This window comes from Balaenoptera borealis (assembly GCF_965194805.1).
Source record: "Balaenoptera borealis genome assembly, chromosome: 12".
Taxonomy (NCBI): Eukaryota; Metazoa; Chordata; class Mammalia; order Artiodactyla; family Balaenopteridae; genus Balaenoptera; species Balaenoptera borealis.
Window position 1 is genome coordinate 109,157,052 of NC_138869.1, and position 25,899 is coordinate 109,182,950.

Consider the following 25,899-nt stretch of genomic DNA (forward strand, 5'->3'; position numbering starts at 1 on the left):
TGGACATTTAAAAAGTACTTTCTCTCCTGAATGTTGGTTATACCAACATGAACCCAGAATGATAGACGTTGATTTAAAAAGAAGAAAAGGCACAGCTCCTGCAAGTACAGGTAGGCGACACTGGTTTGGTCTCCACCTTCCCGTCCCTGTGACTGAGTCCTCCCGATGTGAATCGTGCTTTACCTGCTCACTGTTGCTTCAGTTGGCGTTAGAAGAGGCAGTGCTTCTAAATACTTGTAGTGGGATTTAATTCACTTACTTTGAGATTCGTAAGCCATAAAGGATATACAGAAGAAGGTAGATTCAGGAGAGAGGAATAGAAGAAAAGTACCAGTTTATGACTGTAATAGCAAAAATCTTCTCTCCAGCTAAGTGGTGGTCTGGTTTTCCTTTCCCTTTTGTCCTTTTTCTCAGAAAGGAAAGAAACCTAGGTGATACTCAGTGTGCCATGAATTAGATTCACAGTGCACCCTGTTAGAAATTGTCGCTGTTGTTTGTAAACGGTATAAGTTTACATAAGCAGTTTTAATTACCTGACAGCTTAGCAGGATTTTACGTGATTGTAAATTTGTTTTTTAATCTAATTTGAAAAGACAAATTTAGCTTCCAAATTAAAATGAAGACTAGCAATTAATACTAGTAATTTAAACAGTTTTTTAAAAGTCAGTAAACTAGCACTTGAGCATTTGATTTCCTGTTCGAATAGCACAGCGTTCATTCGCAGGTCCTGTCAGTGCTTCCCCAGCTGTTGGGTGCGGTCGGAGGAGTGAGACTTGCCTCGTTTTGTGCTCGGTTCTGGTCACCTGGTGGCAGCGTCTGTCTGTGTCAGGTCAGACAGGGCAGCAGGGCTTCTGTCAGGAGGACCTCTCCGCGTGACGTCCCAGCGCTGGCTCTTTTCTGCTTGGCTCACTGTCTGTCTTGGGGGGAGACACACCCTCCAGCCTTAAGAGAAAACAGCTTTGACAGTAAATGCCCCGCACACCTTGAATTGCTAGCATTGCCTGGTAATTTTAGAATATTCAGGGGTACAGATATTTTATGTCTCCTGTTGTCATTTTTGTAATAATTCTATTGCTTATACAGTCTAAGTAGGTGTTCTCTACTTAAATCTGTGTATAACTGCAGAAAAGGGTCATACTTAAATAAAAGCATAAATAATTTGGTTTTGGTTATTCGCCTAACCAGCTTGTTACGATGTATGGTTCTTGCTTATATAGCCGATGTTAGTTGAGAAGTGCTTCTTCAAGGTTCACGCCTGTAGTCTTGCTTTTAAAATATGTCTCTTCCTTTCAGCTTTTGTTCCGAACGATGTTGGAATACAGTTCAGAACTTGGCCCGCAGCCCTAAGAAGTGGAGTGAGGTTATACGGCCTGTTAAATACGCCTTCCTTGGTTTAATTTGGATTAAACGATCCCCTTTACATTGAGGAAGTGCCCTGTAGGAACTTGAAATGTATGTATAGAAGCATCAGATCAAAAAGAACATTCTTATCTGTGGACACAGTCTCATTCCTGGAGGTTGGTAGCTGCCTTGCTGTACCCACCCCATCCCAGGCACTGACCCTTGTGTGTGCTGTGCTTGACAGGAGTCCAGCCGGCCTGTGTCTGCGGAGGCTCCTGGCCCGAGCACGGTCAACAAGCGGCAGGGCGTGGTCGGGCTGCTGCTCAGGACAGGGGCCTGCTGTGCACAGGAAAGTGTGTTTGGAGGTGTTTCGGGCTGAGGAAGTGGGCCGCCTGGAGAGTTGGCTGTAGACCAGGGCTCCCCGCACCACGTGGGCTGGGGGAAAGCTGGCCGGGGGGCCGGGGGCCGAGTACACATGGCAAATGTATCACCTAGCCCACATCTGCAGGCCTCTCCCCCACCGCAGAAAAGCCTCTCCTGCCCTTTGTGTCTCAGGGGGTCTGGTAAACACATACTGACCACTGCATTTAAAGAAGGGAGAGCGCACCCAGCTAGCTGGAGTTGAAAGGATTTGGCTGATGTGTGATATGGAATCCTTGGTATAATAAGCATTTCTTACAGATCTTCCTAAAGCCATTATCAGTTTTTTGTCGGACCCAGAGTTTTAAGGTAAACCCTTAAGTTTTTGAGCTTTGCAGAAAATCTTGCCATATCTCTTAAGTTCGCATAAAGCTGAAGACTTTTTATCTGGTAAAAATCTCACAGTTGGAAAAAAAATAGCAAATCTTTCAACTCGTTGATAGCAAATTGTGAAAGATAAATAGTTTTTCTTTTAGAAAAGTGATATACTTTAAACTTGATTTCTGTACTGCCATTTTTACTCTTTTGGTGAAGCGGCTAGGATTGTTAGTGTTCTGAAGAAAATTACTTCTGCAACTTCTGAAAACAAATTTTCTGTTTTTCTCTTATTAAAAGTAAATTTCTGTTTTGTTTATATAGTATTCCAAAGGTGATTTTTCTAATTTTATATTTATTTGTAATCTGTTAAATTTCTCCTGCATACTCACAATTAGAAAAATAGTTCCTTTTGAGAATGCTGGTAGCATGTTTTAGAAGCTTTATTTAACCAGAGAAACAGAATGTTGACTCGAGTGTGTCAACGAAAATAAATGATCTGTAATGGGAAAAGAATTTTATTTGATAGAAAAGAGTTTTATTTGAGCCAAACTGAGGACTGTAGCCCAGAAGACAGCCTCTCAGATAACTCTGAGGAACTGTTCCAGAGAAGCATGGTTTTCAGCACAGTTTTATATCTTGTCAGAACAAAGAACATCACACATGTCAGGGATACAGACCAGCATGTACACAGCGAGTCAGTGTGGCCTTGGCACCTGGGAAGGGAATCTCACCATTCGAGGAGGACCAGCATTGGCGGCCCAGGGAGACAGGCATTTCATCTTTATTTTTAGCGTGGACGTTCTTTACTTCTGGTCACTGTGCCCTTTTCTATAATATTTAAAGCAGACGTACAATGTATGTTTGATTGAACAGCCACAAACAGGCTGTTCTAGTTAGTATAAAATTCAAGTGAACTCGTGTATAAGCCAGAATGTCTTCCCCACACCTCAACATGTGAACGTTTCTTCTATCAAGTGTCAGTAATTCCGAAGCTTAGTCATTTTTAAAAAATTTTAAGTGTTTAAAAGAGTTTTTCTTCCAAGATGCTTCTTCCAAGCATCTGTAGATAAGATATATATGTTTTCTTTGATGTATTGGTAAAAACTCAAATACTAGTTCATGGAATTTAGAAAATACAAGCTATACCCTAGAATTATTTAGTTCTCGAATTTTTTTAGTATCCTTTTTTTTTTTTTTTTTTTTCCCCCTACAAACACCATATAGAATTTTAGGACTGGAAATACTGTACTGATGGAAGTGTTGCTGTGTGAAGTTTTGTCAGGAGAGCAATCTTTCCCCATAGTTATTCCTCAGATAACTTGGACAGATTGCAGCCAAGTAATCTTGATCTTATCAGCACACTGCCATTTGAGGGTATTTATTGGTTACTCTGCTTGGTGCCTCTAAAATAGCCAAGCTGTAAGGTCCACAATAACAAGTATGAAATCCTAGTGACGTTTTCCCTGTTACTGTTTTTGTCGCCTTTAGTATTTTCTTGGTGAAATTTCCTTTTACGACTTAACGCTCACATTTGCTGTCTGTGTAGAGGCCGACCGTTCACACATTGACAGAACCCTGCTAATCATTGTCCTCAGCTGTCCTAAACTCTTCCAGGGGGCAGAGTAAGCGTACTTCCCATTTTGTTCTCAGTGGTGGTTCAGAGTTTCAAGTTCAGATCTTGTATCATAGAATCAGAATTTTAGAGCTAAAAAAGACACTAAGGGGCTTCCCTGGTGGCGCAGTGGTTGAGGGTCTGCCTGCTGGTGCAGGGGACACGGGTTCGGGCCCCGGTCTGGGAGGATCTCACATGCCGCGGAGCGGCTGGGCCCGTGAGCCACAGCTGCTGAGCCTGCGCGTCTGGAGGCTGTGCCCCGCAGCGGGGGGGGGCCGCGATAGTGGGAGGCCCGCGCACCGCGATGAAGAGTGGCCCCCGCACCACGATGAAGAGTGGCCCCCGCTTGCCGCAACTGGAGAAAGCCCTCGCACGAAGCGAAGACCCAACACAGCTAAAAATAAATAAATAAATAAAGTAGCTATTAATTAAAAAAAAAAAAAAGACACTAAGGCTTGTGTACTTCAAGCCCTGATTTTTACAGGTGAAGAAGCACATGCCGCCTGTGACTCCTTCTGCCACAGAGCCGGGGGATCCTTGGGATAGGGAGCAGTTGTCAGCGTGAGCACAAATGAAGGAAAGCTGGGCTGTGATCCTATTTGATAAAAACGTTCGTCTGGGATAAAATGGTAGTAGGAACAGTTCATTTCTAGAGAAAATCTACTCTCAAGAAAACACATGACCTCTCATAACTCAGTAATGCAGTTTTAAGTTTGAAAAAGACAAAGTCAAACACAATTTTACAAAAACTTTAGGCTCTGTCACCTGCAGAACGTCTTAGTGCAAACTAAGCTTCTAATGAAAACCGAAGTCCTGTGTATGTATGTATTGAACACCGTCCTTAGGTGGATATCGGGGCAGATAATTTAGTGTTTTCAGGGAAAATATACTAAGTAACATAATTTTCAGTTGTGTATGGTCTGCACATAAATGAGAGCATGATATTATGAAACTTCCTAGTTACCCTAATTTATAACCGTATATTTTATATAGCATATTTCTGTTAAACATATCAAGAGACACTGCTATCGTATTGTGAGGTAAAACAGTCAAGAGAAAATAAACAGATTTCTTATATTTTAAAACCGTTTGCTGATTTTATGTTACAGAAACTTTTTTTCATCTTTTTCTTTCTTTTATAATAATGTTTGTTTATCATCAGAAGCACTTCATTATTTGTAATAATTTTTGTGGGGTATAAATATCGTCATGTAATTTAAGTTTAAAAGAAGTATCAGAATCCTCAAGTTTTATTTTTTTTTTGACACTTGATAGTAAATAATTTCTGACAACTGAGATTTTAAATGTTTTCATTAATTTTCTCCTCAAAGGACAATGCTCCTAATTCCCCATAAGATTACTCATTGCAAGACTTTTTCTGACCAGAGAAAGGAGCAGGCCGTTAGAGGAGAGCGAGTTCCGGGCTCAGGCCCGGGCTCCCACTGCGGGGCTGGTCCCCGGGCTATGCAGGGCACCACCTGCCGGACCCTCGGCCCAGCACGTCCACGGCCGCGTCTGTCCCCAGGGTCTGGGGGCCGGCCTCGCCCTGCTGCTGTGCTGTCCTTGCTGCTATTCGACAGGCACTTCCAAATAAGACTTTAGTTCTTGGTAAGCTTTCTTTTCCTGATATCGTAGAAAATGATGATACGGTTTCTAATAGAAGGAACGCACATTCTTAATAGTTTCTGTCATTAAAGGGAAAAATAAATCAGTCTTTTAACAGTTTCAAAATTCAAGGTTTATTTAAATTAAACTATACAGGGCTTAATATCATGCATTTAAATTAATGCTGTAAACACACCAGTTACGGGGAAAAACTTTTTCTGAGGATCTACTTAATGATCATTGTATTTTTTTGTAGGAATGGTATACAGTGTGTATTTAGGAAACTAGGAGGTGTTTTCCTTCCTAATCAAAAACTTATAGTCCTGAAACCTTCAAGGGTAGTAACTTAAAACGTTTTGAATTAAAGCATTCTCTTCTGGCACCTTTCAGTATACATGTTTACATGAATTACACATTTTATATAAATATTTAATGTGGTGCCAAGTTTGGGCTTTTTTACATTTCCTTTTTTTTTATAAATTTATTTATTTGTTTTTGGCTGCGTTGGGTCTTTGTTGCTGCGCACGGGCTTTCTCTAGTTGTGGCGAGCGGGGGCTACTCTTCATTGCGGTGCGTGGGCTTCTCTTTGTTGTGGAGCGCTGGCTCTAGGTGCATGGGCTTCAGTAGTTGTGGCACGTGGGCTCAGTAGCTGTGGCCACAGGCTTAGTTGCTCCGTGGCATGTGGGATCCTCCCAGACCAGGGCTGGAACTCGTGTCCCCTGCATTGGCAGGCGGATTCCCAACCACTGCGCCACCAGGGAAGTCCCTACATTTCCTTTTAAAGTATGTCAGAAAATTGATATTTTGATATTAATTTCTTGAATTCTACAATTAATAGCAGTGGTGACTATATAAACTTCAGAGGAAAATGTCATAAATCTTCAAAGCTTCCACACAAATTCCTCTTTGAGATGGGAAAAAAATCAATTATAAAAGATATTATTTCTTCATGCTTGTGTTTTCTTATTCTGTCATTTTTCTTGCTGTTTTAAAATATTGAATTCTACCGGTCTTCTTATCCTAGATTTAATGTGTTCCAAAGTAGAAGTGCATGTAAATAAAAGATTTAACATAGTAGCTGAAACATCGTAGGTATTTAATAAAATGCCGTTCCACTGAAAATATCCGTTCAAATGACTTGGTTTCTATTTCTGTAAAACGTGCCTGGTAGAATCTGTGAGGAGGTGGGGAGATAGCTCACACCGTATCGTGTTGAGTGGCTCATGATGGGAGGAGCCATGAAAGCAGACTCTTTGCTTATATTTTATTCACTTATGTCTTGATTTTCTGCCTCCACTGCCAGGATGTAAACACCTTGAGGACAGGCCTTTACCTGTTACCCACCACCGTATCCCAGGGGCCTGCGATTCCCAGCACATGGGAGGGCTCAGTAAAGACTTGTTTGATGCTACTGAATAACTGACACTATCATTGGCATAAAATCATTATTTTATAAATGGGTTTCATCTTTTGCCCTTGGAAACAAATCTATAAGCTTTTCATATTCTGTTAAGTTATAAAACAAGGAAGAGCATTCTTATTGAATAATTTAGTATCAGTCACTCAGTGTATATTGAAGGAATTATATGCAGAAGATCCAGCTGTGGACAGAGACGTAATATTGATCCTTATCCTCGAGAAGTTCTGATTGGAACTGTTAATGAACAGCAGAAGGCAGGATGTTGAGTCAGTGAAACGGTGTTCATTCTCACTGCAGTCGGAGGGCAGGGAAAGTAGACAGCACTTTGAGCTGGAACAGCAGGAGGCGACTTGTGTTTAACAGGATGGGGAGGATGATGAAAAGGGTAGGAAGTGAGGCAGGAAAATGAATGATGCGTTTTCACAGTGTCCTCTGCACCGTAAACACCCTGTAAATGTTTATTGAATTCAGCTTGTTTTGGAGGTCTTTGAATGCTCAGCCGCAGAGCTCAGAGTGCCGGTTATAGCACCTCTGCCGGCTGACAAGGCGAACTCTACCCATAACGCCAGCCTCTCACTAACGGGATTAGCAACACGGGGTTCCTTTCCTGGTGACTCTGGAGAACCATCTTAGAAAAAGTGTTTCCTGGTTCTTAGATAATTTGGGTTGGAATTCTGAGGGTTTTCTGGAAGACTTCTGAGAAGAGAATCAAGATAGCAGTATTTTGGTGGTATTAATCCAGGACAATAAAGAGAATGTCTTGACATTCTCTAGTGAAGTGTTAGGCTTCTAGAATATTAACAGTGTGGGGTGAAAAGGGTCCCAACTAGGTGGCTGGCAGTGGGAATAGAAATAAGGAATCCCATCCCACATCGCAAAGAAAGAAGTTGTGGTATTTGGAGATTTAAATTTTAAGGGGGACGTCAAAGATTTATGCTGTTAAGTCTACTCCACTAAACCCTGTACCTTCCTTTCCAAGTGCCAAGTTGCTTTTCAAAAAATGATTTTTCATCCTGATTTTTATGTTTATGGAACCCCCTCCCCTCCGTTTTGCTGCACATTCATTCTGAAATGATACGTAAGTTACATGTCTGTATTAAGCCAGAGTAATAGATTTAATCCTCCAAATCTGTATGGTGGGAGTGACTTTTAAAAGCTATTTAGAGAAAATATTTCTGGTTTTACTTTAGTAGATGTCTTCTTTAATAAAAAAGAATGGAATGGTTGAGCAAGAAATCTCTCAGAGAAGGGGTCCATTAAATCACTTAGTAAGCTCCGTGAGTCCATGGAAACGCTGCCTCTCTCTTCCAGGGCCACCGGGCCTTCACAGCGCCACGCTGGACCTGGACGGCGACGTGCGTGCCTCCGTGCCGGGTCATCTAGGCCAGACGGCGTCTCTGAAGAGGGGCAGCAGCTTTCAGCCTGGTCGAGATGACGGTGAGTGTCTCCCTCCCACTTTTATCTTTTAAATTTGTACTTGTGTAATAGCCAACGTTTTTCTCTTGGAAGATTCCATAATTACCTGTGTTACTGCTGCTGAGTATTACCAGCCATCATCCCGTCTACTTAAGCAACTACCCAGTAATTAAATTTAGATAATTAAAATGAATTTTACATTGTACATTAAAGAAATGTCATTTGAATTTTTAATAAATCATTGGGCACAGGTCAGTGTTACTCAACACATTTCTGTGGTTGAATTTTTAAAAATATGCCACAGAAAAAATTCTCTGAGAACGTCTTTAGGATGAAGGTTGCAACAAAAGTGGATCTCTGTAGTCAGTACAGAAAAATAGTAGACACCTTTTTAATGAATTGTAAAATTTGAAAAGAGTTGTTTGTTTATTAATCATAAATTAGTTACTAATCATTTTTTCTGCGATAAGGCATCTCAAATTGTAACTGTGTTACATTTCTTCCTGAGGTTGACATTTATCTTTTGTTTGTTTACCTATATGAGATACAAAACATGTTGGTTATAATGCATTTGTGTACCAATTAGATTAGATGCTATTAGTCACTGGTTACTTATAACCTCAATAATAGATATAAGAAATGCAAATAAGGTAATAGAAATACCTTACTTCTTATTAAGTTCAAATACCTCTAAAGATTATTTCAAAGTATTTCATATTATTCTTCTAAGTACTGGAGTAGAGATTTTTTTTCTAAAGTTTTATTAATAGTATGAATGAATGTCCATCATAAGCACTAAAATCAAATGATACATTTGCACTAAATGAAGGGATTCCGTAACTGTCAGTGTGGCTTCTTCTTGTCCTGTGCCCATTCTCCACCCAGCAGCCCACCAAGCACTAGAGTAAACACCGGGAAGAGCAGGACTGTGTGGTTCTGTGCATTGTGGTACCGTGCAGCCCTCTAAGCAGACACAGCCAGGGCCTGACCCTGAAGTGCAGCCCACCTGAGTTTCAAAAACATACTTCCTTTAATGAGTAGGATGACACATGATCTGTGAAAACCCTTTCCACACCCCTTCCTTGCCCTTGTGTGATTCACTGCCACCAGTTGACATGCTAACAGGCTTAAAACAGTTAGAAATTATACTTGAGGCTGACTGTAATGAATTACATCAGCTTGAACAGTTCAAATTTATCCTGCCTGGGGTTTGTCAAGCTTCTTGCATCTATTTTATCGAATTCTGGGAATTTCCATCAAATTTGCAAAATTTTTGGCTATCATTTTGTCAAATATCTTTCTGCTGTGCTTCCTTTTCTGGAATCCCAACTGCATGTATGTTAAGCCAGTGGATTATCCCGTAGATCACTGAGGATCTGTTCCCCACCCCAGTTTCTCCACTCTGTGCTCCACTGTAGAGTTCATTGTTATGCCTTCAACTTCTCTGATCTTTTATCTTCAGCGTCTAAGCCAAAAATTTCATGTACTTTTTCATCTCTAGAAGTTCCATTTGGTTCTTTTAAATATCTTCCCTTTCTTTCCTCATTATTTCATGTTTTCCTTTACTTGAACATTGTCCTTATGGGTTAATTCTCTCTCTGTCATTTGTGGCTCTGTTACTCTTGACTAGTTTTCTCCCTGGTTTCTGGTTCTGATTCTCCTTCCCCTGCCTTTTAGCCTGGTTAATCGTGTTTCATTGTTTCTCAGACATTGGGAGTGTTCGGTGTTGAGTGTCTGGGTTTTGTTCTCTTCCTTTAAAGAGTGTGAGACTTTGTTTTCACCGGTTACTTGCAAATAAGTTTGATTCATCCAAGGCCTGTGGTTAGTTGCTGGAGCAGTAGCCTGCCTTCTAGGGAGACTTGAGGCCACTCCTGAATGGCCTGGGGTCACTCAGGAGGACTGCTCCCTCCCCCAGGTGATTCCTGGGAACGCTTGGCCTTACTACTCCCTGGCTGCTCTTTGCCTGGCTGTGAAGTTCACTGGACATGAGCATGACTTAGGAACACTCTTACGTGGTTTCTTGGAGCTTTTTTCCCACGTAGTTCCTCCCTCCTTTCCAGAACTCTTCCCTGTATCGTCCACTCTCCCCCACTGCCCTGAACTCCATCTTTCCAACTCAGAAAGCCCACTGAGCTTTGCTTCAGTTCCTCCTCCCTTGACCTCTCTTGTCTAGAAACGGCAGGCAGAAATCCAGAGCAGTTGTGGGCTCCCCACCTGTTCCCTTCCCCTTCCCTTAGGGATCACAGTCCTGTGCTGCCTATGAAATGCTTGTTTAGATATTCCCCCCCGACCCCCGCCCCACAGTTTTCTAGTTGTTCATGACCAGAGGTTAAATCCAGCCCTTGTTACTCCAGCATGGCTAGAAGTGAAAGCAAAGTAAGTCAGCTTTAATTTCTCCAGAGTTATTACTTGAAATTGGAACATTATGAGGGATTGCTTACAGTAAACAATAGCTGTGAATAAAGTTGAGGAAGCTCATTCTTGATCTTGTGATCAAAAGAAGCCTATGTTATGACTTTTTTTTTTTTTTTTTTAAAGAGCTCCTGACTTATTTATTTACTTTATTTTTTTGGCTGTGTTGGGTCTTCGTTTCTATGCGAGGGCTTTCTCTAGTTGTGGCAAGCAGGGGCCATTCTTCATCGCGGTGCATGGGCCTTTCACTCTCGCGGCCTCTCTTGTTGCGGAGCACAGGCTCCAGACGCGCAGGCTCAGTAGTTGTGGCTCACGGGCCTAGTTGCTCCACGGCATGTGGGATCTTCCCAGACCAGGGCTCTAACCCGTGTCCCCTGCCTTGGCAGGCAGATTCTCAACCACTGCGCCACCAGGGAAGCCCTACGTTATGACCTATATTGAGACAAATTAGATACTCCTGCCATATTCCCTTAGTTATTTTCATCAGTCTTAGGAAATAACTCTTAAAGTTATTCTTTCAGTGATAGAGCATGTGGGAATTTATCAATAAGAAAAGAAAATCCAAAATCATTTTTTAGTTATAATGATCAGAATTTGGATGTAGTAGGCTTAGAAGGAACAAGGGGAAAGGGCTCTCAGTATACACATACACACGTGGGTGTAAAGAATCTGCTGGTGATAAAAAGATCAAAAACACATGACCCTCAGAATTGTTCCCTGTCACCGGGCAGGAGGCTGCAGGAGCCCGTGTGTTTTGCGAGAGCCCTGGTGCCTGAGTGCCAGCCCCTTGGTAACACGGCCCTGCAGCCAGTGTGCACCTCTGGTGGGGACACTCCATCCCAAGGGGAATTCAGACAAAATCATTTTATCAGTTTATCTGCTATAGAAAGATTCAACCAATGGAATCCAGAATCTTTTTGGAAACCTTTTGGAATTGGTTTATGTTTTTATTTATAGTTGTCCAGATACTTTTCCCATCATAAAATCATTTCACATAGAATACTTGTTAATTTTTTTTCTTTTTTTATATACATTTATTTATTTGTTTTTGTCTGCCTTGGGTCTTCATTGCTGCACGCTGACTTTCTCTAGTTGCGGCGAGTGGGGGCTACTCTTCGTTCCGGTGCACGGGCTTCTCATTGCGGTGGCTTCCCTTGTTGCGGAGCACGGTTTCTAGGTGCATGGGCTTCAGTAGCTGTGGCTCGCGGGCTCAGCAGTTGTGGCTCACGGGCTCTAGAGCGCAAGGTCAGTAGCTGTGGCGCCACGAGCTTAGTTGCTCCGCGACGTGGGATCTTCCCAGACCAGGGCTCGAACCCGTGTCCCCTGCATTGGCAGGCAGATTTTTAACCACTGCGCCACCAGGGAAGCCCAGAATACTTACTAATTAATGGATTCAACAAGAGAGAAGCTGAGTTTACCTCCTATTTGTTTATTTTGTGGTTTTAAGTAGTGAGAAGGCGGTGTTCCCTCATTCCCTTGCGGTGGAGGCATCCAGTGCCGACTGCTCTCGGGAGCAGGTGGTGCGTGTGTGGGACGTGTGCGCACGCAGAGCACCTGGGTGTCGCAGCTTCAGACCAAGGGGGACTCGTCAGCTTGGGTCACTTTCACGTGTTCCCCGCAGACCCGGCCAAGGATCTGTGAGCTCAGGAGCCCGATGAGCTCTCCCAGCATGGGATGCAAACTGGAGGTCAGTTCAGCTGCAGGAGCATGGATCTTTTGAAACTAATTTTCAAAAAATTAGTCTTTTGAAATTAATTTTGGGGACGATCCCGTGTAAGAGGCTGCTTGCACCCTTATGAGGTGGGTCTTCTAAAGCTTCAGGTTTTAGGTCTTGTCCTGTCTCCTGCCTTGTCCTTGGCCCATGACAGCAGAGCTGTGGCCACACCGGGTCTGCTACTGCCGCCGTTGGAAGGCAGCTCGTGTCGGTCCGTGTTGAGTTGGTCTGTAGGTGATAAAGGGGGGGGATTGGGAAATGGTTGGTGCTCGCAGACCTAATACATTCACCTTTATTCCCTTGAACTTATTCTTCCCACAAGAAATCTGTCAGACCTTGTTTCCCACTTTCTACAGTAACTGCGTTAAACGATGTGGAATCCAAGAGGCTTCGGTATTTTTACTTTCTGTTAAATTTATTTGTTATGTTAATTACATGATTGTGCTTGAATATGTTCCTTTATGATAACGTGATTCCTTACTGAGTTTCCACCATGTAGGGTGCAGAGTGCATTTCTGACGGGTTAGTACGAGCCTCGAGTTAGTTACTGGCCATGGGGTGGCCTGTGGCATGGCTTTTTGAAGAGAAATACAACAACCTGAAGACAACAGGGTTGGAAAGCCGAAGCCCCTCCTCTGTGAAGCTCTCCTGTCCTGCCTCCGCTCCCCACCTGCCCCCCTAGGCCCGCTGAGCAAGCAGGCCCCTCTGCCCACTGTGCCGCCACAGGCGTTGGTAGTTGGTGGGAAAAGGAAATACTGGTCTATCAGCAGATTAAAGCTCTGCAGCCCAAGTGGGACAGCATGGGACACGTTTTTAGGTGGGGGAGCAGCAGTATGTTCAAACACATTTTTAGTCTTGATTCAAAAGGATATTAATAGTATTTTATTCTTTTCCTCTTTAGCATGGAGATACCAAACTCCCCACCGGGTGGCATTTGTTGAAAAATTGACCAAGCTAGTTTTAAGTCAGCTGCCCAACTTCTGGAAACTCTGGATTTCGTATGTTAATGGAAGCCTTTTCAGTGAGGTATGTGTACAGATTTGACTATAGTTGTAGCTAAGTCGTGGGTTTCTAGTCTTAAAAATTTTAGATTTTGAAGTGACTTTTTTAAAGCCTCAGAAGCCCAAAGCCTCTAAGTATTGTCAGATGTTTTAAGATTAGTAGAAAATGCTGTAAAGCCCTAACACTTAATAGCCGTATGGCCTTGAACAATTTAGTCATCTGTTCTGGGGGTCACTGTCCTTGACTGTAAAGGAGAATAGTGAGGGTCTCTCTCAGAAGGCAGGGGTGAGTGCTCCGGGAAACAGTGGCTTAAAGAATAAAAGAATCTGAATTGAGTATAATGCCAGTCAGGCCATGTGGTGGATGAAACTGTCGTGCAGTTGATGACGAACAAGTGATACAACAGGGATCAAATGTTTGCATCTTGCACGTGGGTCTCAAGTGAGAGGGAGCTTCCCGGTTGGAAAGAACTTGAAGATCCTGTTTTCTGGCCCCTATGTGATCAGCCTGGAGAAGTTGTTTAAGGCTTTACATTCTCACAAGTTGCACATGTACTTAGTGTCCTAATCATGTATAATTGGAGCACAGAAATTACGAGCGTAAAGTAACGACTCTTGACTTTTGTGTGTAGCACACAGATTCGGACTCGTCACTCAGTTGTCTCACGTCGAGTGCCCATGACAGGCCTCCAGGTCCCAGAATATAGACTCTGAGGCCCTTTGCCTGGAGGTCTGGTGGCTCAGGAGAAGACAGCTCTGGTTTCGTATCTCCGAGGAGACTCTTCACAGCCCTGGGGAAGCTGGGAGAGGCGGGGTCTTCCTGGGGGTAGTGCACTTGCCAGCGCAAAACTGTTTTTGCTCTTTTACACCAAGGACACCTCTGCAGTTTGACAGAAGGTGGTGGGTGTCTTGGTCCTCCAAGATCCATCCAGTCTCCTTTGACCATGGATATATGCTCATGCCGCCAATAAAGAAGTTTGCCACTATCTCTTTTCCTTTTAACGTGGTAGATCCCTAGATGTTTGTTTAAATGAAAGGTTAGTTATCTAAACCATAAAATTTGCTTAGTACATGAAAAACAGAAAAACAATAGTGCATGCAAAAAACAGACTCCTTCATGCACAAAACCTATCTCTTAAGCATGAGTTATCCCTGTATTTTTTTCTTCCGTTAATTTCAGCAGTGTATCAGTTACTGACACATTCAAATATTATAGCAATAAATAACATACCTCACAACTCTTTCATGTCCATTTTGTATTACCTGGTTATTATACAAAAGCTCTGTGGAAAAGTTAACTGTACAGAGGAAGTCAGTCTTCCGTAAAATATGTGTAGAGTTTGGCTGGCCTTCATTGCTGCCTGAAGAAGAGAGTGCCTTCAGGTGTCCTGAAAAAAGTTTTCTCAGCGTTGTGCTTTCAGACGTGCCCGATCAGCCCGCATTTTTGTTCATGGCAGCTGGATGAGAGTGGCGGCCTCTGTGGTGGGGAAGGTTTGGGTTTCTTGCCTTTTGCTGCAGTGGGGGACAGCCACCCCCTGCTGCCGTGTTGTACCCTCCCCCTCTTACCTGCTCCCTCTGAAGCAGAGCTCGTGTGAGACGGGAACGGGGAGCTGCTTCCACGCCAGTGCTGGACAGCTGCGTCCACCGCGTCTCTGGCGGAGCGCCAGGGCTAGAGGAGGACGCCCAGTGTGTGTCGCGTACCAGCTGTGACCTTGGGCAGATACCGCTACTTCTCAGCCTACTTCCAGGGGGATGGTTTGCAAATTAGATGAGTTAATATTAAGTGAAGTGCTTGTAACAGTTTCGGGGAGATAAATAAGAATTTGCTCTTATTATTTGGAGTAAATATTTATTCCAGCATTTGAAGTGTCATTGGCCTGGCTCACAGTAGGTGTTTCGTGAACAAGGCTTAGTAGTGGTGAGAAGTGTGGGACTGATGTAGAACAGAGACGTGCTGAATGCTGCCGAGGCGGGTTCTCGCATCTGAGGGAGCAGAACCCAGGAAACGGCTGGAAACCTAGCTTTGTTTCCAGCCGAGTGTTTTCCTTCCAACTGGAGCGGTTTCTGGAGGTGGCCCCCACGCATGGACACTAGTTGCCTCATCTTGCATCTTTTTAGGGTTTTTTGATCTGAGATGATTTAGTGAAAAGGGAAGGTATTCTCCTTCTCACAGGTTATATACCTAGTTGTGTAAACGTCTAAATGAAGTGTTTGGTTGCAGATGAGGAATAAATGAGCTCAGGAGTCCCAGCACTGGAAAAATCATTGTGATCAGTTGTGCTGAGTTGGGTGTGCCTGTGGAATTTCTAACTGTTTATACTCGTAAACTTTTCTTAAAAGTTTATGGTAATAATTATTAAGTGTAATTCACTCTACAGATTTGGGCATGTTTTTAAACTAAGTGACCCTCTATTGAAAAGCCAGAGAGACACCAGAGGACAGTGGAAGGAATGGAGGAGTTAGGACAGGGTGCCATCATGTCATGAGTGAGATCCAGAGACTTAATTAAGTTAATATTGGGAAGAGTTCCAGGGTTTCAGTCTCATACAAGAAAGCTCTCTAACATTTAAACACAATTTACTTGGAATTTCTTATTTTCTCTTGTTGTAAAACTGTTTTGTTTTATTTCAAGTTCATCTGTTAAAAGATTTAGATGGAGTTTCCAACAGTTTAACAAATAGTTCTTCAGACCAGTCAAGGCCATGTGAAGTAACACATGTGAATCAAAACAGTGCGATCTAGCCGTTGGTCTTACCACAAAGTAGTTTTGGTCTGTGTGTGCAGGAAAGAGTTAAGGTTTTTAGCTAGCAAAATGGTTAATAGTAGGTTAAGATTTTACCTTTAGATATATTTTAAATATAGTGTATTTTGAGGTGAAAACTTTTAAAGTATCCAAATAATTTTTAAACTTTAGGAATCAGCATGTTTAAAAATTGCATAACTCATAGTATGTAAATTAAAATGTACTTTCTGTTCCAAAATTAAATTTTCTTTTAAAAGTAGGGCAAAGTGTACATAATTCAGCATGTTGGAGATGTTCAACTCTTCACCAGATTAAAACAATAAGTAACGATTTTTTTAACAATTGCAAGAGGTATGCCTTACAGGTAGTTCCCCTTCCCTCTCCACTTCTTTTATGTTTGGCGACAGGCCCTCGACGTTTAAACAGTTATTCTGTCCAGTAGGTGTCGTCACGCGTGCATTAGCACCTGTTTGGTGGGCAGAATTGTTCTGGCAAGGTTTAACCTAAATTTTGGTATGACGTTTTTTAAACAATTGATTTTCACTCTTTTGATTCAAAAATATTTCACAGAACAAAGGACTGTGAAATAATCTTCCCATTGAACAAGCCCATTGTATAAAAAATTCAGCATTAGGTACTACGGCAGATACAACCAGAAAAGACCCCATCTGACAGGACACTTGCAGGTTTGTATGGGCTTGACCCTTCCCGGGGACAGATGACACCTTCTTCCAGAGGCCCTTCCCATCCGTCCTCCACAGCACAGTGAGCCAGGGCTCAGAAAAACAACCAATAGGGTGTTGGCTCTGTTTCCAACCGTGTATAATATAAAGAGAATGAGCTTTACTCTTAAGGAGTTGGCTCATGTGACTGTGGAGGGTAGCAAGCCCCAAAGTCCGCAATCAGCACGCTGGAGACCCTGCAGTTCCCAGCGGGAGGCCAGCAAACTCCAGACCCAGAAGCACCACCGTTTCACCTTGTTCTGCCCAGGCCTTCTGCGGACACCAAGTAGGCAACCTGAAATTCAAATTTGGACCTCAGAGGAAAGATTTGGGCTGGAGATGTAAATTTGGAACGGTGATCTTGTGATTTATAATAAGAAATATATATTTGATCTTGCTCACTCTTGATACTGTGACTTCCTAAGTGAGGAGTGGTAAAAGATGCCTTTTGTTGTGATAATGAGTGTCTCCCACCTGAGGATGGGGGCTAGTTGTCTGGAGGACCAACCCTGTGTTTAGAGGGTAGGAGCTTTCAGTCCCACCGCCAGACCTCGGGGAGAAGGGCCGGAGGCTGAGTTCAGTGACCAGTGGCCAGTGATCTAATCAATCATGTCTACTTAATGAAGCCTCCATAAAACCCCCAAAGGACACGTGGAGGTTGGGGAGAGTGTCCCACCTGCAGAGGGCAGGGGACTCTACCCCTTTCCCCACACCTCGCCCTGTGTCTCTCGTCTTTGTAGCTGGTCAAACTCCGACATGAGCCCCTCTGGTCATGCCTCACTGCAGCTCTAAAACGCTTCAGTTACTTCTCGTTTGTCCTAAAAAGCATCAATTTCTGTAAATCCTGGTATACAAAGAATTTTGATGATTGTTGGCCAGTGAACTTAGAAATTTGCTTATCGAATTATTATTGTGAATTTGGGGTTTAGTTTTTTTAAAAACTAAACTTAAATTCTTTTTAAAGCGCATCTCTACAAAGAAAAAAATGATAAAAGCTGCACGATAAGTGTAAATGAGCTCCGGAAGAGGGTGTGTGTGTGTGTGTGTGTGTGTGTGTGTGTGTGTGTGTGTGTGCGTGTGCGTGTGTGTGCGCGCGCGCGCTGGCCTCTTCTGTCAGGGTGTCTGATACTTTGCTGAAGACGTCAGCGACCCGTATCCTTGTCTTACTCCTTCCCGTCAGTGGTGTTGGTCCTGTGGACCGACTCTCCACCCTGTTTCTCTAGCTTATACCTTACATAGAAATGGCATTCCTTGAAGTGTTTTTAAATTACCTTGGCGTCAATGTCATAATTATTTATAATGTAGTTGTTCCTAACTAGAAAGTTCTCTAACCAAATACACCAGTATTTTACCTTTAAAGGGTAACTTTTACATTATGTTGGTGAAGTATCTGAATTTTCTTTTACATTGTACCATTTTGTGATTACTTCTTCCTTTGGAAAGTTCCCTAAGTTTGCCCTGCTAGGACATTCTGTATAATAATATTTAGTTGTTAGAAAATTTGGTAATAAAAAGTTAACTGAAATCCAGTGGAACAGATTTCTCTTTTAATCAGTGTAAAGTGGTCTTCTACACATTAAGGAGAAAGAGAAATCAGAGGAAAACATGGCTATCAGTAAACAGATAACAATCAATTCTAGAATACATTCCCTCCTAAATTAGACTGTAAAGCCCCTGGAAGAAGAGCAGTGATGTGTAATTTTTAAAAAATAAAATGCCAGCGTTAATGCTCATATTCACGAAAACTATCGGGAGGAGTGGAGCGGGGTGTCCACAGGCGCCCGGACACTTGTCCAGAGCGTCTGCTCCTCTCGTTTCTGCACCCACCGCCCGGGAAGTGGTGCTGTAGCGGCATCGTGGACTGAATGCCTGTAGGCTTCACTGTAGAAAACTGTGGATGAAAACAGCATGTGAAATTCACCTACAGAAAGTTTCAGTTTAATACTTAGGTTTATTTATGAGAATTGTACTTAAAGGTCTTAGGAAGATGAATAGCTTCTTGTTGGAATAAGAAGGGTGTTCTAATTAGTCATCCTTTAATCAGAAACTTAGATTACTTCTTATACATTCCTTTTAATCAAGTTATGACTGTATTTCATGCTTTCTTTATATACAACTGCTAAAGCATTTCTTTTTTTTTTATAAATTATTTCTAAAGACAACTAATTTTTTTTTTTTTTTAATTTTTAAGACTGCTGAGAAGTCAGGCCATATTGAAAGATCAAAGAATGTAAGGCAAAGACAAAATGATTTTAAGGTGAGTGAAGGATAGGTATATAGACTTTTTCTTGGGGTAGGGTTTTCTCAACCAAGGTGACTAGAGACCTTGACCTACATAGAAGACATTTGTCTTGCGCAGGCCGACTCTTCCAGTTGATTTAATCAAGTTGATGCCTTTTAATGTAGTTTTGCTTGTTCATTATTGTCTAGAAAATGATCCAGGAAGTAATGCACTGTCTGGTGAAGCTGCTCCGCGGGGCCCTGCTCCCGCTCAGCGACGCGGAGGGCGGAGGGCGGCAGTGCAGAGGCTGGGAAGTGAAGGCCGAGCTCTCTGGGCAGGGGCTCGCTCACGCCATCCAGACTCTCAGGTAAATGCGGGCGTGTTCTCCGGAAAAGGGGGGAAAAGCCACACACTCAGTGTGGGATATGATTTTTAATACACTCAACACAGAATTTTACTCTATCCTTTTGTGTCCACTGTTTCCTGTGTGTCATCTGATAACTAAGCTCTTAAACCTCGCTGGTGCTTTTGTCTGATGAGAATGTCACCTTTTTCATTATTTAGTTCAGTGTCACTGTGATGTTATCCCTGTTAATGGGCTTACTTTCCCCATGTTTTCAACATAACGCTGTAGCTTATAAGCACCATCGTGAATCGTTGCGGGTTGGCCAAAATGATGTCGGGAATTGCTTCCAGATCCCGCTCTGCTGACATTTGTTTTGCTGTGTTTGTTCTACAGGCTTACTTACGAATCCTTGACTGCCCTTGAGATTCCTAATGACCTGCTACAGACGATCCAGGACCTCATCTTGGATCTTCGAGTGCGTTGTGTGGCGGTTACACTGCAGCACACAGCGGAAGGTATGTTGAGAAAAACTGATGACATTGGCTAGACAACAGTTATTTGCACGTGCCACTTCTTTCCAGCTTCCAAATCCTTAAAAACATGAAAGATGCTCTTAGAGAAATCTGAGTATTTCAGACTGTCTATAGCTGCTCAATATAATTTTTTACCTTTTTTGAAACTTTTCAAATCTACTTACTTTGAGATGCCAGACCATATATAAATTAAGATGGGTATACTTGGAAAATATTTAAGAATATAAGAACATCCTTATGGAAAATGTTAAGTGGAAAAAGTAGAATATAAAATGTGTATAAAAGTATGATCCCAATTTTGAAAATATATATATTTAAAATTTTTAATTTAGAAATATCAGCATAAAATCAGAAGACTGTTAACAGTTTCTCTTTGCCGCAGAAGTTATAGGTGTTCATTTTCTTTATACTTTTATAGAATTTTCAGGATTTCTGCATATAGTCATAAACAATAAAGGTTATCTTTACAAAGCAGCCTTTCGGGTTATTAAACATTTTCAAAAACAATCAAGAACATTGTTGTGAAAGGTGCAAGCCGTTGGTCTCTGTCCCAAGGACTTTGTTGTAGGCAGGCTGTGTCTGCACAGAATCGGCCCCTGGCCCAGGCCAGGGCTGAGCCCTCAGGTGTGCACCGCTCGTGTCCTTCCCTCCGTGGGGATCGCGTTGTCATCGTCGGGAGCATACAGGACGGAGAGAGAGTCCGCCTTGGTCATCAGAAATGTTAGGGGAAAGTGCCTTGTGTCTTATATTGTACCTGTTCAATATTATCAGGAGTGCTGAATGACTACTAAGTTGTTGTCTGAAGCTATCACTGAGCCTAGCCCAGCATTCTCCAGATTGGGCTACACAGTAGACAATTTTATTTACATTAATGTTGTATTCGAAAAATCCAGTGAGTGATACACATTTAAATCCTTGAGTCTACCAGAATTATATTCTCTCCCTGCTTTCACTGATTTTTTTACAAACTTATATAAAACAATTAAAAACCATAACCTTTATGCATTTTTATCTCTCTGAAGTTCAGTGAGATAATTATAATAAGACGCGCTCGTGTACTTGTGTTCCCTGTAGAAGTAAAGAGATTGGCTGAAAAGGAAGACTGGGTTGTCGACAGTGAAGGCCTGACGTCCCTAGTAAGTTCAAATTCTTTTCGGTGATTAATCATTAGTGTCTGTTATATTCAAAGTAATTGACTTACTTTGATAATGAGCGTATGCTCTCTATTGCAACTCTAAAACGTTTCTGGAAATGGAAAAGCAAACTTCTTAAAGTTTTCCTTCTCAGAGTCATTTTTGCTTAACACTAACCACAGGTATTTAAAAATTAGTAAAAATAATGGATCCCCCTTTAGAGTGATCTTTCTTCATCCTGTGACTCTTAACTGTTTTTTGTTGAGTTACATTTTTTAATGTAATTCTAAGTTACCCAGCAATTTGAATTTTTCAGAAAAGCAGGATAGGAAACCAGTGCTGTTGCTGGGCCCTAAGGCAAAACAGGCAACAGCGAACTTCTCCAGATGCATGCAGGGGTCAGGTGGGCAGTTAAAACCATGGTCTGTTCGCTCTTTTCAGACGGGGCTTTGAGATTTTCAGAATCCCCTTGAAAATAGTGTTAGTGTTAGAGTTCGTGAGTTCTCATGTTTTCGAGTCTGTCCCATGGATCCCACAGCAACCTGTATGTGGGTGTCAGGCAAGGTTAAAACATTCAGTGGCTTAAAACAAGGGGGCATTTCCTTTTTCTCTCCCACTAAAGAGGTTGGGACTGGTGTGGCAGCTTTGTCATGTAGTACGGGCAGTGTCCAGGGCTCCTCCGACTCCTGCTTTGTGACCCTTAGTGTGGCTCCTCTCTCAGGATGGCCTCATGACATGGGATGGCCACTGCAGTTCCAGCCACCACAGCCTTACTCCTGTCAGCAGGGAGGTCCAGCATTTTCCCAGGAGCCACAACTGACAACTCTGTTTACATCTAATTGGCCATAATTTATCCACGTGCCTACCCCTGTCTGCAACAGAGGCTGGAAAAAATGTAGTTTTTCAGCAGACCACAATCCTGGCCCCAACAGTTTCTGCCTTACCTTAGTAGACAGGTACAGTAGAATAAAACGGCCTGACTTGCCCACATTTACAAACTAGTGGGGCTCAGGTTGTTGAGGAGCAACCATCCCCTGTAACATTTCTTCACGTCCTTGAATTTGTGTGCTTGTCCACAACCTTCCTCTGACAGTTGGGGAATTTTTTTTTTTGAATTTTATTTTATTTATTTTTTTATACAGCAGGTTCTTATTAGTTATCCATTTTATACATATTAGTATATATATGTCAATCCCAATCTCAGTTGGGGAATTTTTGACAAGTTGAAATTCTTCTTTTCCTCCAAAGTTCAAGGTTCTTTCTTAAGTTAATACAAAGCTATACAAGTGTGTGTTTGGAACAGCAGTGCTTACTTCCAAATTTTTGTAAATTAAATCATGCTTGAAATTAGGGAAATTTATTTTTAGTAAGTCATAATTATATATATATATATATATTTTTTTTTTTTTAAATCTTATTATTATTTTTCGCTGCGTTGGGTCTTCAGTGCTGCGCATGGGCTTTCTCTAGTTGCGGCGAGCAGGGGCGGCTCTTCGTTGCAGTGCGAATGCTTCTCATTGCGGTGGCTTCTCTTGCTGCAGAGCGCGGGCTCTAGGCACGCGGGCTTCAGTAGTTGCGGCACACGGGCTCAGTAGTTGTGGCTCGCAGGCTCAGTAGTTGTGGCACGCGGGCTTAGTTGCTCCACGGCATGTGGGATCTTCCCGGACCAGGGCTCGGACCCATGTCCTCTGCATTGGCAGGCGGATTCTTAACCACTGCACCACCAGGGAGGTCCCTGTAATTATATTTTAAAGGATTTAATGTTAATAAAAATTTGTTTTGATTTATTTGGTTTATTTTTCACAAGTATTTATGTTTAAATACAAACTATCCTATAACTAAATATTGGGTTGGCCAGAAAGTTCGTTCGGTTTTTTCCGTAAGATGGCTCTAGTAGCACTTAGTTGTGTTTAACTTCATTTGAAACAATTTTGTTAGATTGTATGTGACACCTGTCATATCAGCGTGCATTTAAAAAAAAGACTTATCAAAATTGGTGAATTTTTGTATAGCCATTTTAATATTGAAGATGGAAGAAGAAAAGCAATATTTTCAGCATATTATGCTCTATTATTTCAAGAAAGATAGAAACGCAACCAAAACGCAAAAAAAGATTTGTGCAGTGTATTGAGAAGGTGCTGTGACTGATCGAACATGTCTAAAGTGGTTTGCAAAGTTTCGTGCTGGAGATTTCTCGCTGGACAATGCTCCACAGTTGGGTAGACAGGTTGAAGTTGATAGTGATCAAATTGAGACATTAATTGAGAACAATCAATGTTACCACGCGGGAGATAGCCGACATACTTAAAATATCCAAATCAAGTGTTGGAAAATCATTTGCACCAGCTTGGTTATATGGATTGCTTTGATGTTTGGGTTCCACATAAGTTAAGCGAAAAAAACCTTCTTGACTATATTTCTGCATGCGAGTCTCTACTTAAACGTAATGAAAACGTTCAGTTTTTAAAACAAATTGTGGGGCTTCCCTGGTGGCGCAGTGGTTGAGAGTCTGCCTGCTAATGCAGGGGACACGGGTTCGAGCCCTGGTCTGGGAAGATCCCACATGCCACGGAGCGGCTGGGCCCGTGAGCCACAACTACTGAGCCTGCGCGTCTGGAGCCTGTGCCCCGCAACGGGAGGGGCCGTGATGGTGAAAGGCCCGCGCACCGCGATGAAGAGCGGTCCCCGCACCGCGATGAAGGGTGGCCCCCACTTGCCGCAACTAGAGAAGGCCCTCGCACGAACCGAAGACCCAACACAGCCAAAAATAAATAAATAAATAAATTTAAAACAAATTGTGACGGGCGATGAAAAGTGGATACTGTACAATAATGTGGAACGGAAGAAATCATGGGGCAAGTGAAATGAAGCACCACCTACCACACCAAAGGCCGGTCTTCATCCAAAGAAGATAATGTGTGTATGGTGGGACTGGAAGGGAGTCCTCTATTATGAGCTCCTTCCAGAAAACGAAACGATTAATTCCAACAAGTACTGCTCCCGGTTAGACCAACTGGAAGCAGCACTCTATGAAAAGCATCCAGAATTAGTCAACAGAAAACGCATAATCTTCTATCAGGATAACACAAGACCGCATGTTTCTTTGATGACCAGGCAAAAACTGTTACAGCTCGGCTGGGAAGTTCTAATTCATCTGCCGTATTCACCAGACATTGCACCTTCAGATTTTCATTTATCGGTCTTTACATAATTCTCTTAATGGAAAAAATTTCAATTCCCTGGAAGAGTGTGAAAGGCACCTGGAACAGTTCTTTGCTCAAAAGGATAAGAAGTTTTGGGAAGATGGAATTATGAAGTTGCCTGAAAATGGCAGAAGGTAGTGGAACAAAATGGTGAATATGTCGTTCAGTAAAGTTCTTGGTGAAAATGAAAAATGTGTCTTTTATTTTTACTTAAAAATCAAAGGCACTTTTTGGCCCACCCAATATTTAGAGGAAGGAGGTGTGGAGCAGACTGTGCCATCCAACACAGCAGCCACTTGGCACACAGCTTCAGACTCCAAAGAAAGAAACAAGTACAGAAGAAAAGAATATCTCAACTTTCTGTATTGACTACATGTTGAAATAATGCTTTGATATATTACACGTTATGAACTAAAATTTAGGTTTTTCTTTTACTTTTCTTATTGTGGTTCCTGGAAAATCTAAAATTACGTACATGACGTGTGTTTGGCTCACACTGCACTTGTGTTGGGCGGCACTGGTGTGGAGGGAAGGCCCTGTGCTGCTTCTGTGTCTGATCCGGTTACGTCCTCAGTTCTGTCTCAGTAGCCGTGCCATCTTCAGAAGCCACTTAACCTCTCTGCCTCTAGTTAAAGAAGCGGAATGCTTGTTCACAGTGTTGTTGGTTACGACTAAATGAGATGCTGTAGAAAAAAGCTGTAACCTACAAAGCTTTATACACATACAGAGGATTTTAATTTATTAAACTAATACTTGTAATACTGGGACCACTATGATAAAAATACCTTAAATGTACATAAAGCCTTACTATTATCAAAACTCTATCCTATGCCCCTGTCTTCCCTAATTATCACAGCAGGCCTGGATGGCAGGCCAGAGACATCGCTGGACCAGCACCGCTGAATTACTGCCCCAAATGAAACAAGCCAGGCAGAGCAGACAGCACAGTCCTGACCCTGGGTTCTTAGTACCAGCTTCAGATCATCTTGTGCAAAGAAAAAGATGTGTGTTCAGTTTGAGAAAACAGAGCATCTGTTTTCAAGGATTTATGTTCATTAAAAAAAAAAACAACAAAATATGAACAACTTAGTCATAAAATAGGTATTGGCTTCAGGTTAGTGTTTTTTGTGCACAGAGTCTAGTGTGCGCGTGTGGTGGCTGCACGTCCGGGTCCCCAGTGTGTGCGTGTGAGGCAACAGCCACCTCTAAGGTTGGTTGTTTGTTTGTAGAAGATAAGCCCCCATGAAAGTCCTTCAGAGTGGTTACTGGAGAGACTTGTTTCTAATAAATTTAAAGTTTATAACATGGTAAGAAACTGTAACCATAGAATAGCTAGTCTCATGTTTGGTGACACACAAGCCAGAGATCTAAAGCCACTTACGGGTGATTTGGTGCCAGCCAGTGTGTCTCACTGGACGTTGTTGAAGAAATGTGCTAATAATCCCATAGGCCTCTGGGAGCTGAGCCTGCTGTCAGCTGAGGGCACAGACTTCCCGTGAGAGGGAAGGTACATCCAGGCTTAGAGCAATGTCCAGGGTCCAGCTTTGAGTGTTTACCTAACATCTGAAATTCTCAGGTTTTGAACAGAGAGTCAGTTGTCTCAAAGGCTATTACATACACTACTTTACATTTTCTTAGCATTTCCATAGTACTGATCCCATTTGTTTGAAATAAGGATGTTTTTCTTTCCCTGTGAGTCCTTATCAAGTTAAAGAAATGCACATGAGCTTTGCCCCCCC

At 42.3% G+C, this 25,899-nt stretch overlaps 1 protein-coding gene across 5 annotated transcripts in view; it reads left to right on the top strand.

Annotated features, from left to right (window-relative positions):
* The window catches only part of EXOC2 (exocyst complex component 2), a 156,070-nt gene that overhangs the window by 77,658 nt on the left and 52,513 nt on the right, over positions 1–25,899 (top strand). For all 5 annotated transcript variants that reach the window (XM_082345004.1, XM_082345005.1, XM_082345006.1 and 2 more), the window contains exons 12-17: positions 8,028–8,153; positions 13,160–13,284; positions 18,916–18,981; positions 19,155–19,312; positions 19,685–19,806; positions 20,899–20,960. In XM_082345004.1, coding sequence (XP_082201130.1) covers positions 8,028–8,153; positions 13,160–13,284; positions 18,916–18,981; positions 19,155–19,312; positions 19,685–19,806; positions 20,899–20,960 — 659 coding nt within the window. The remainder of the gene's footprint in view (positions 1–8,027; positions 8,154–13,159; positions 13,285–18,915; positions 18,982–19,154; positions 19,313–19,684; positions 19,807–20,898; positions 20,961–25,899) is intronic.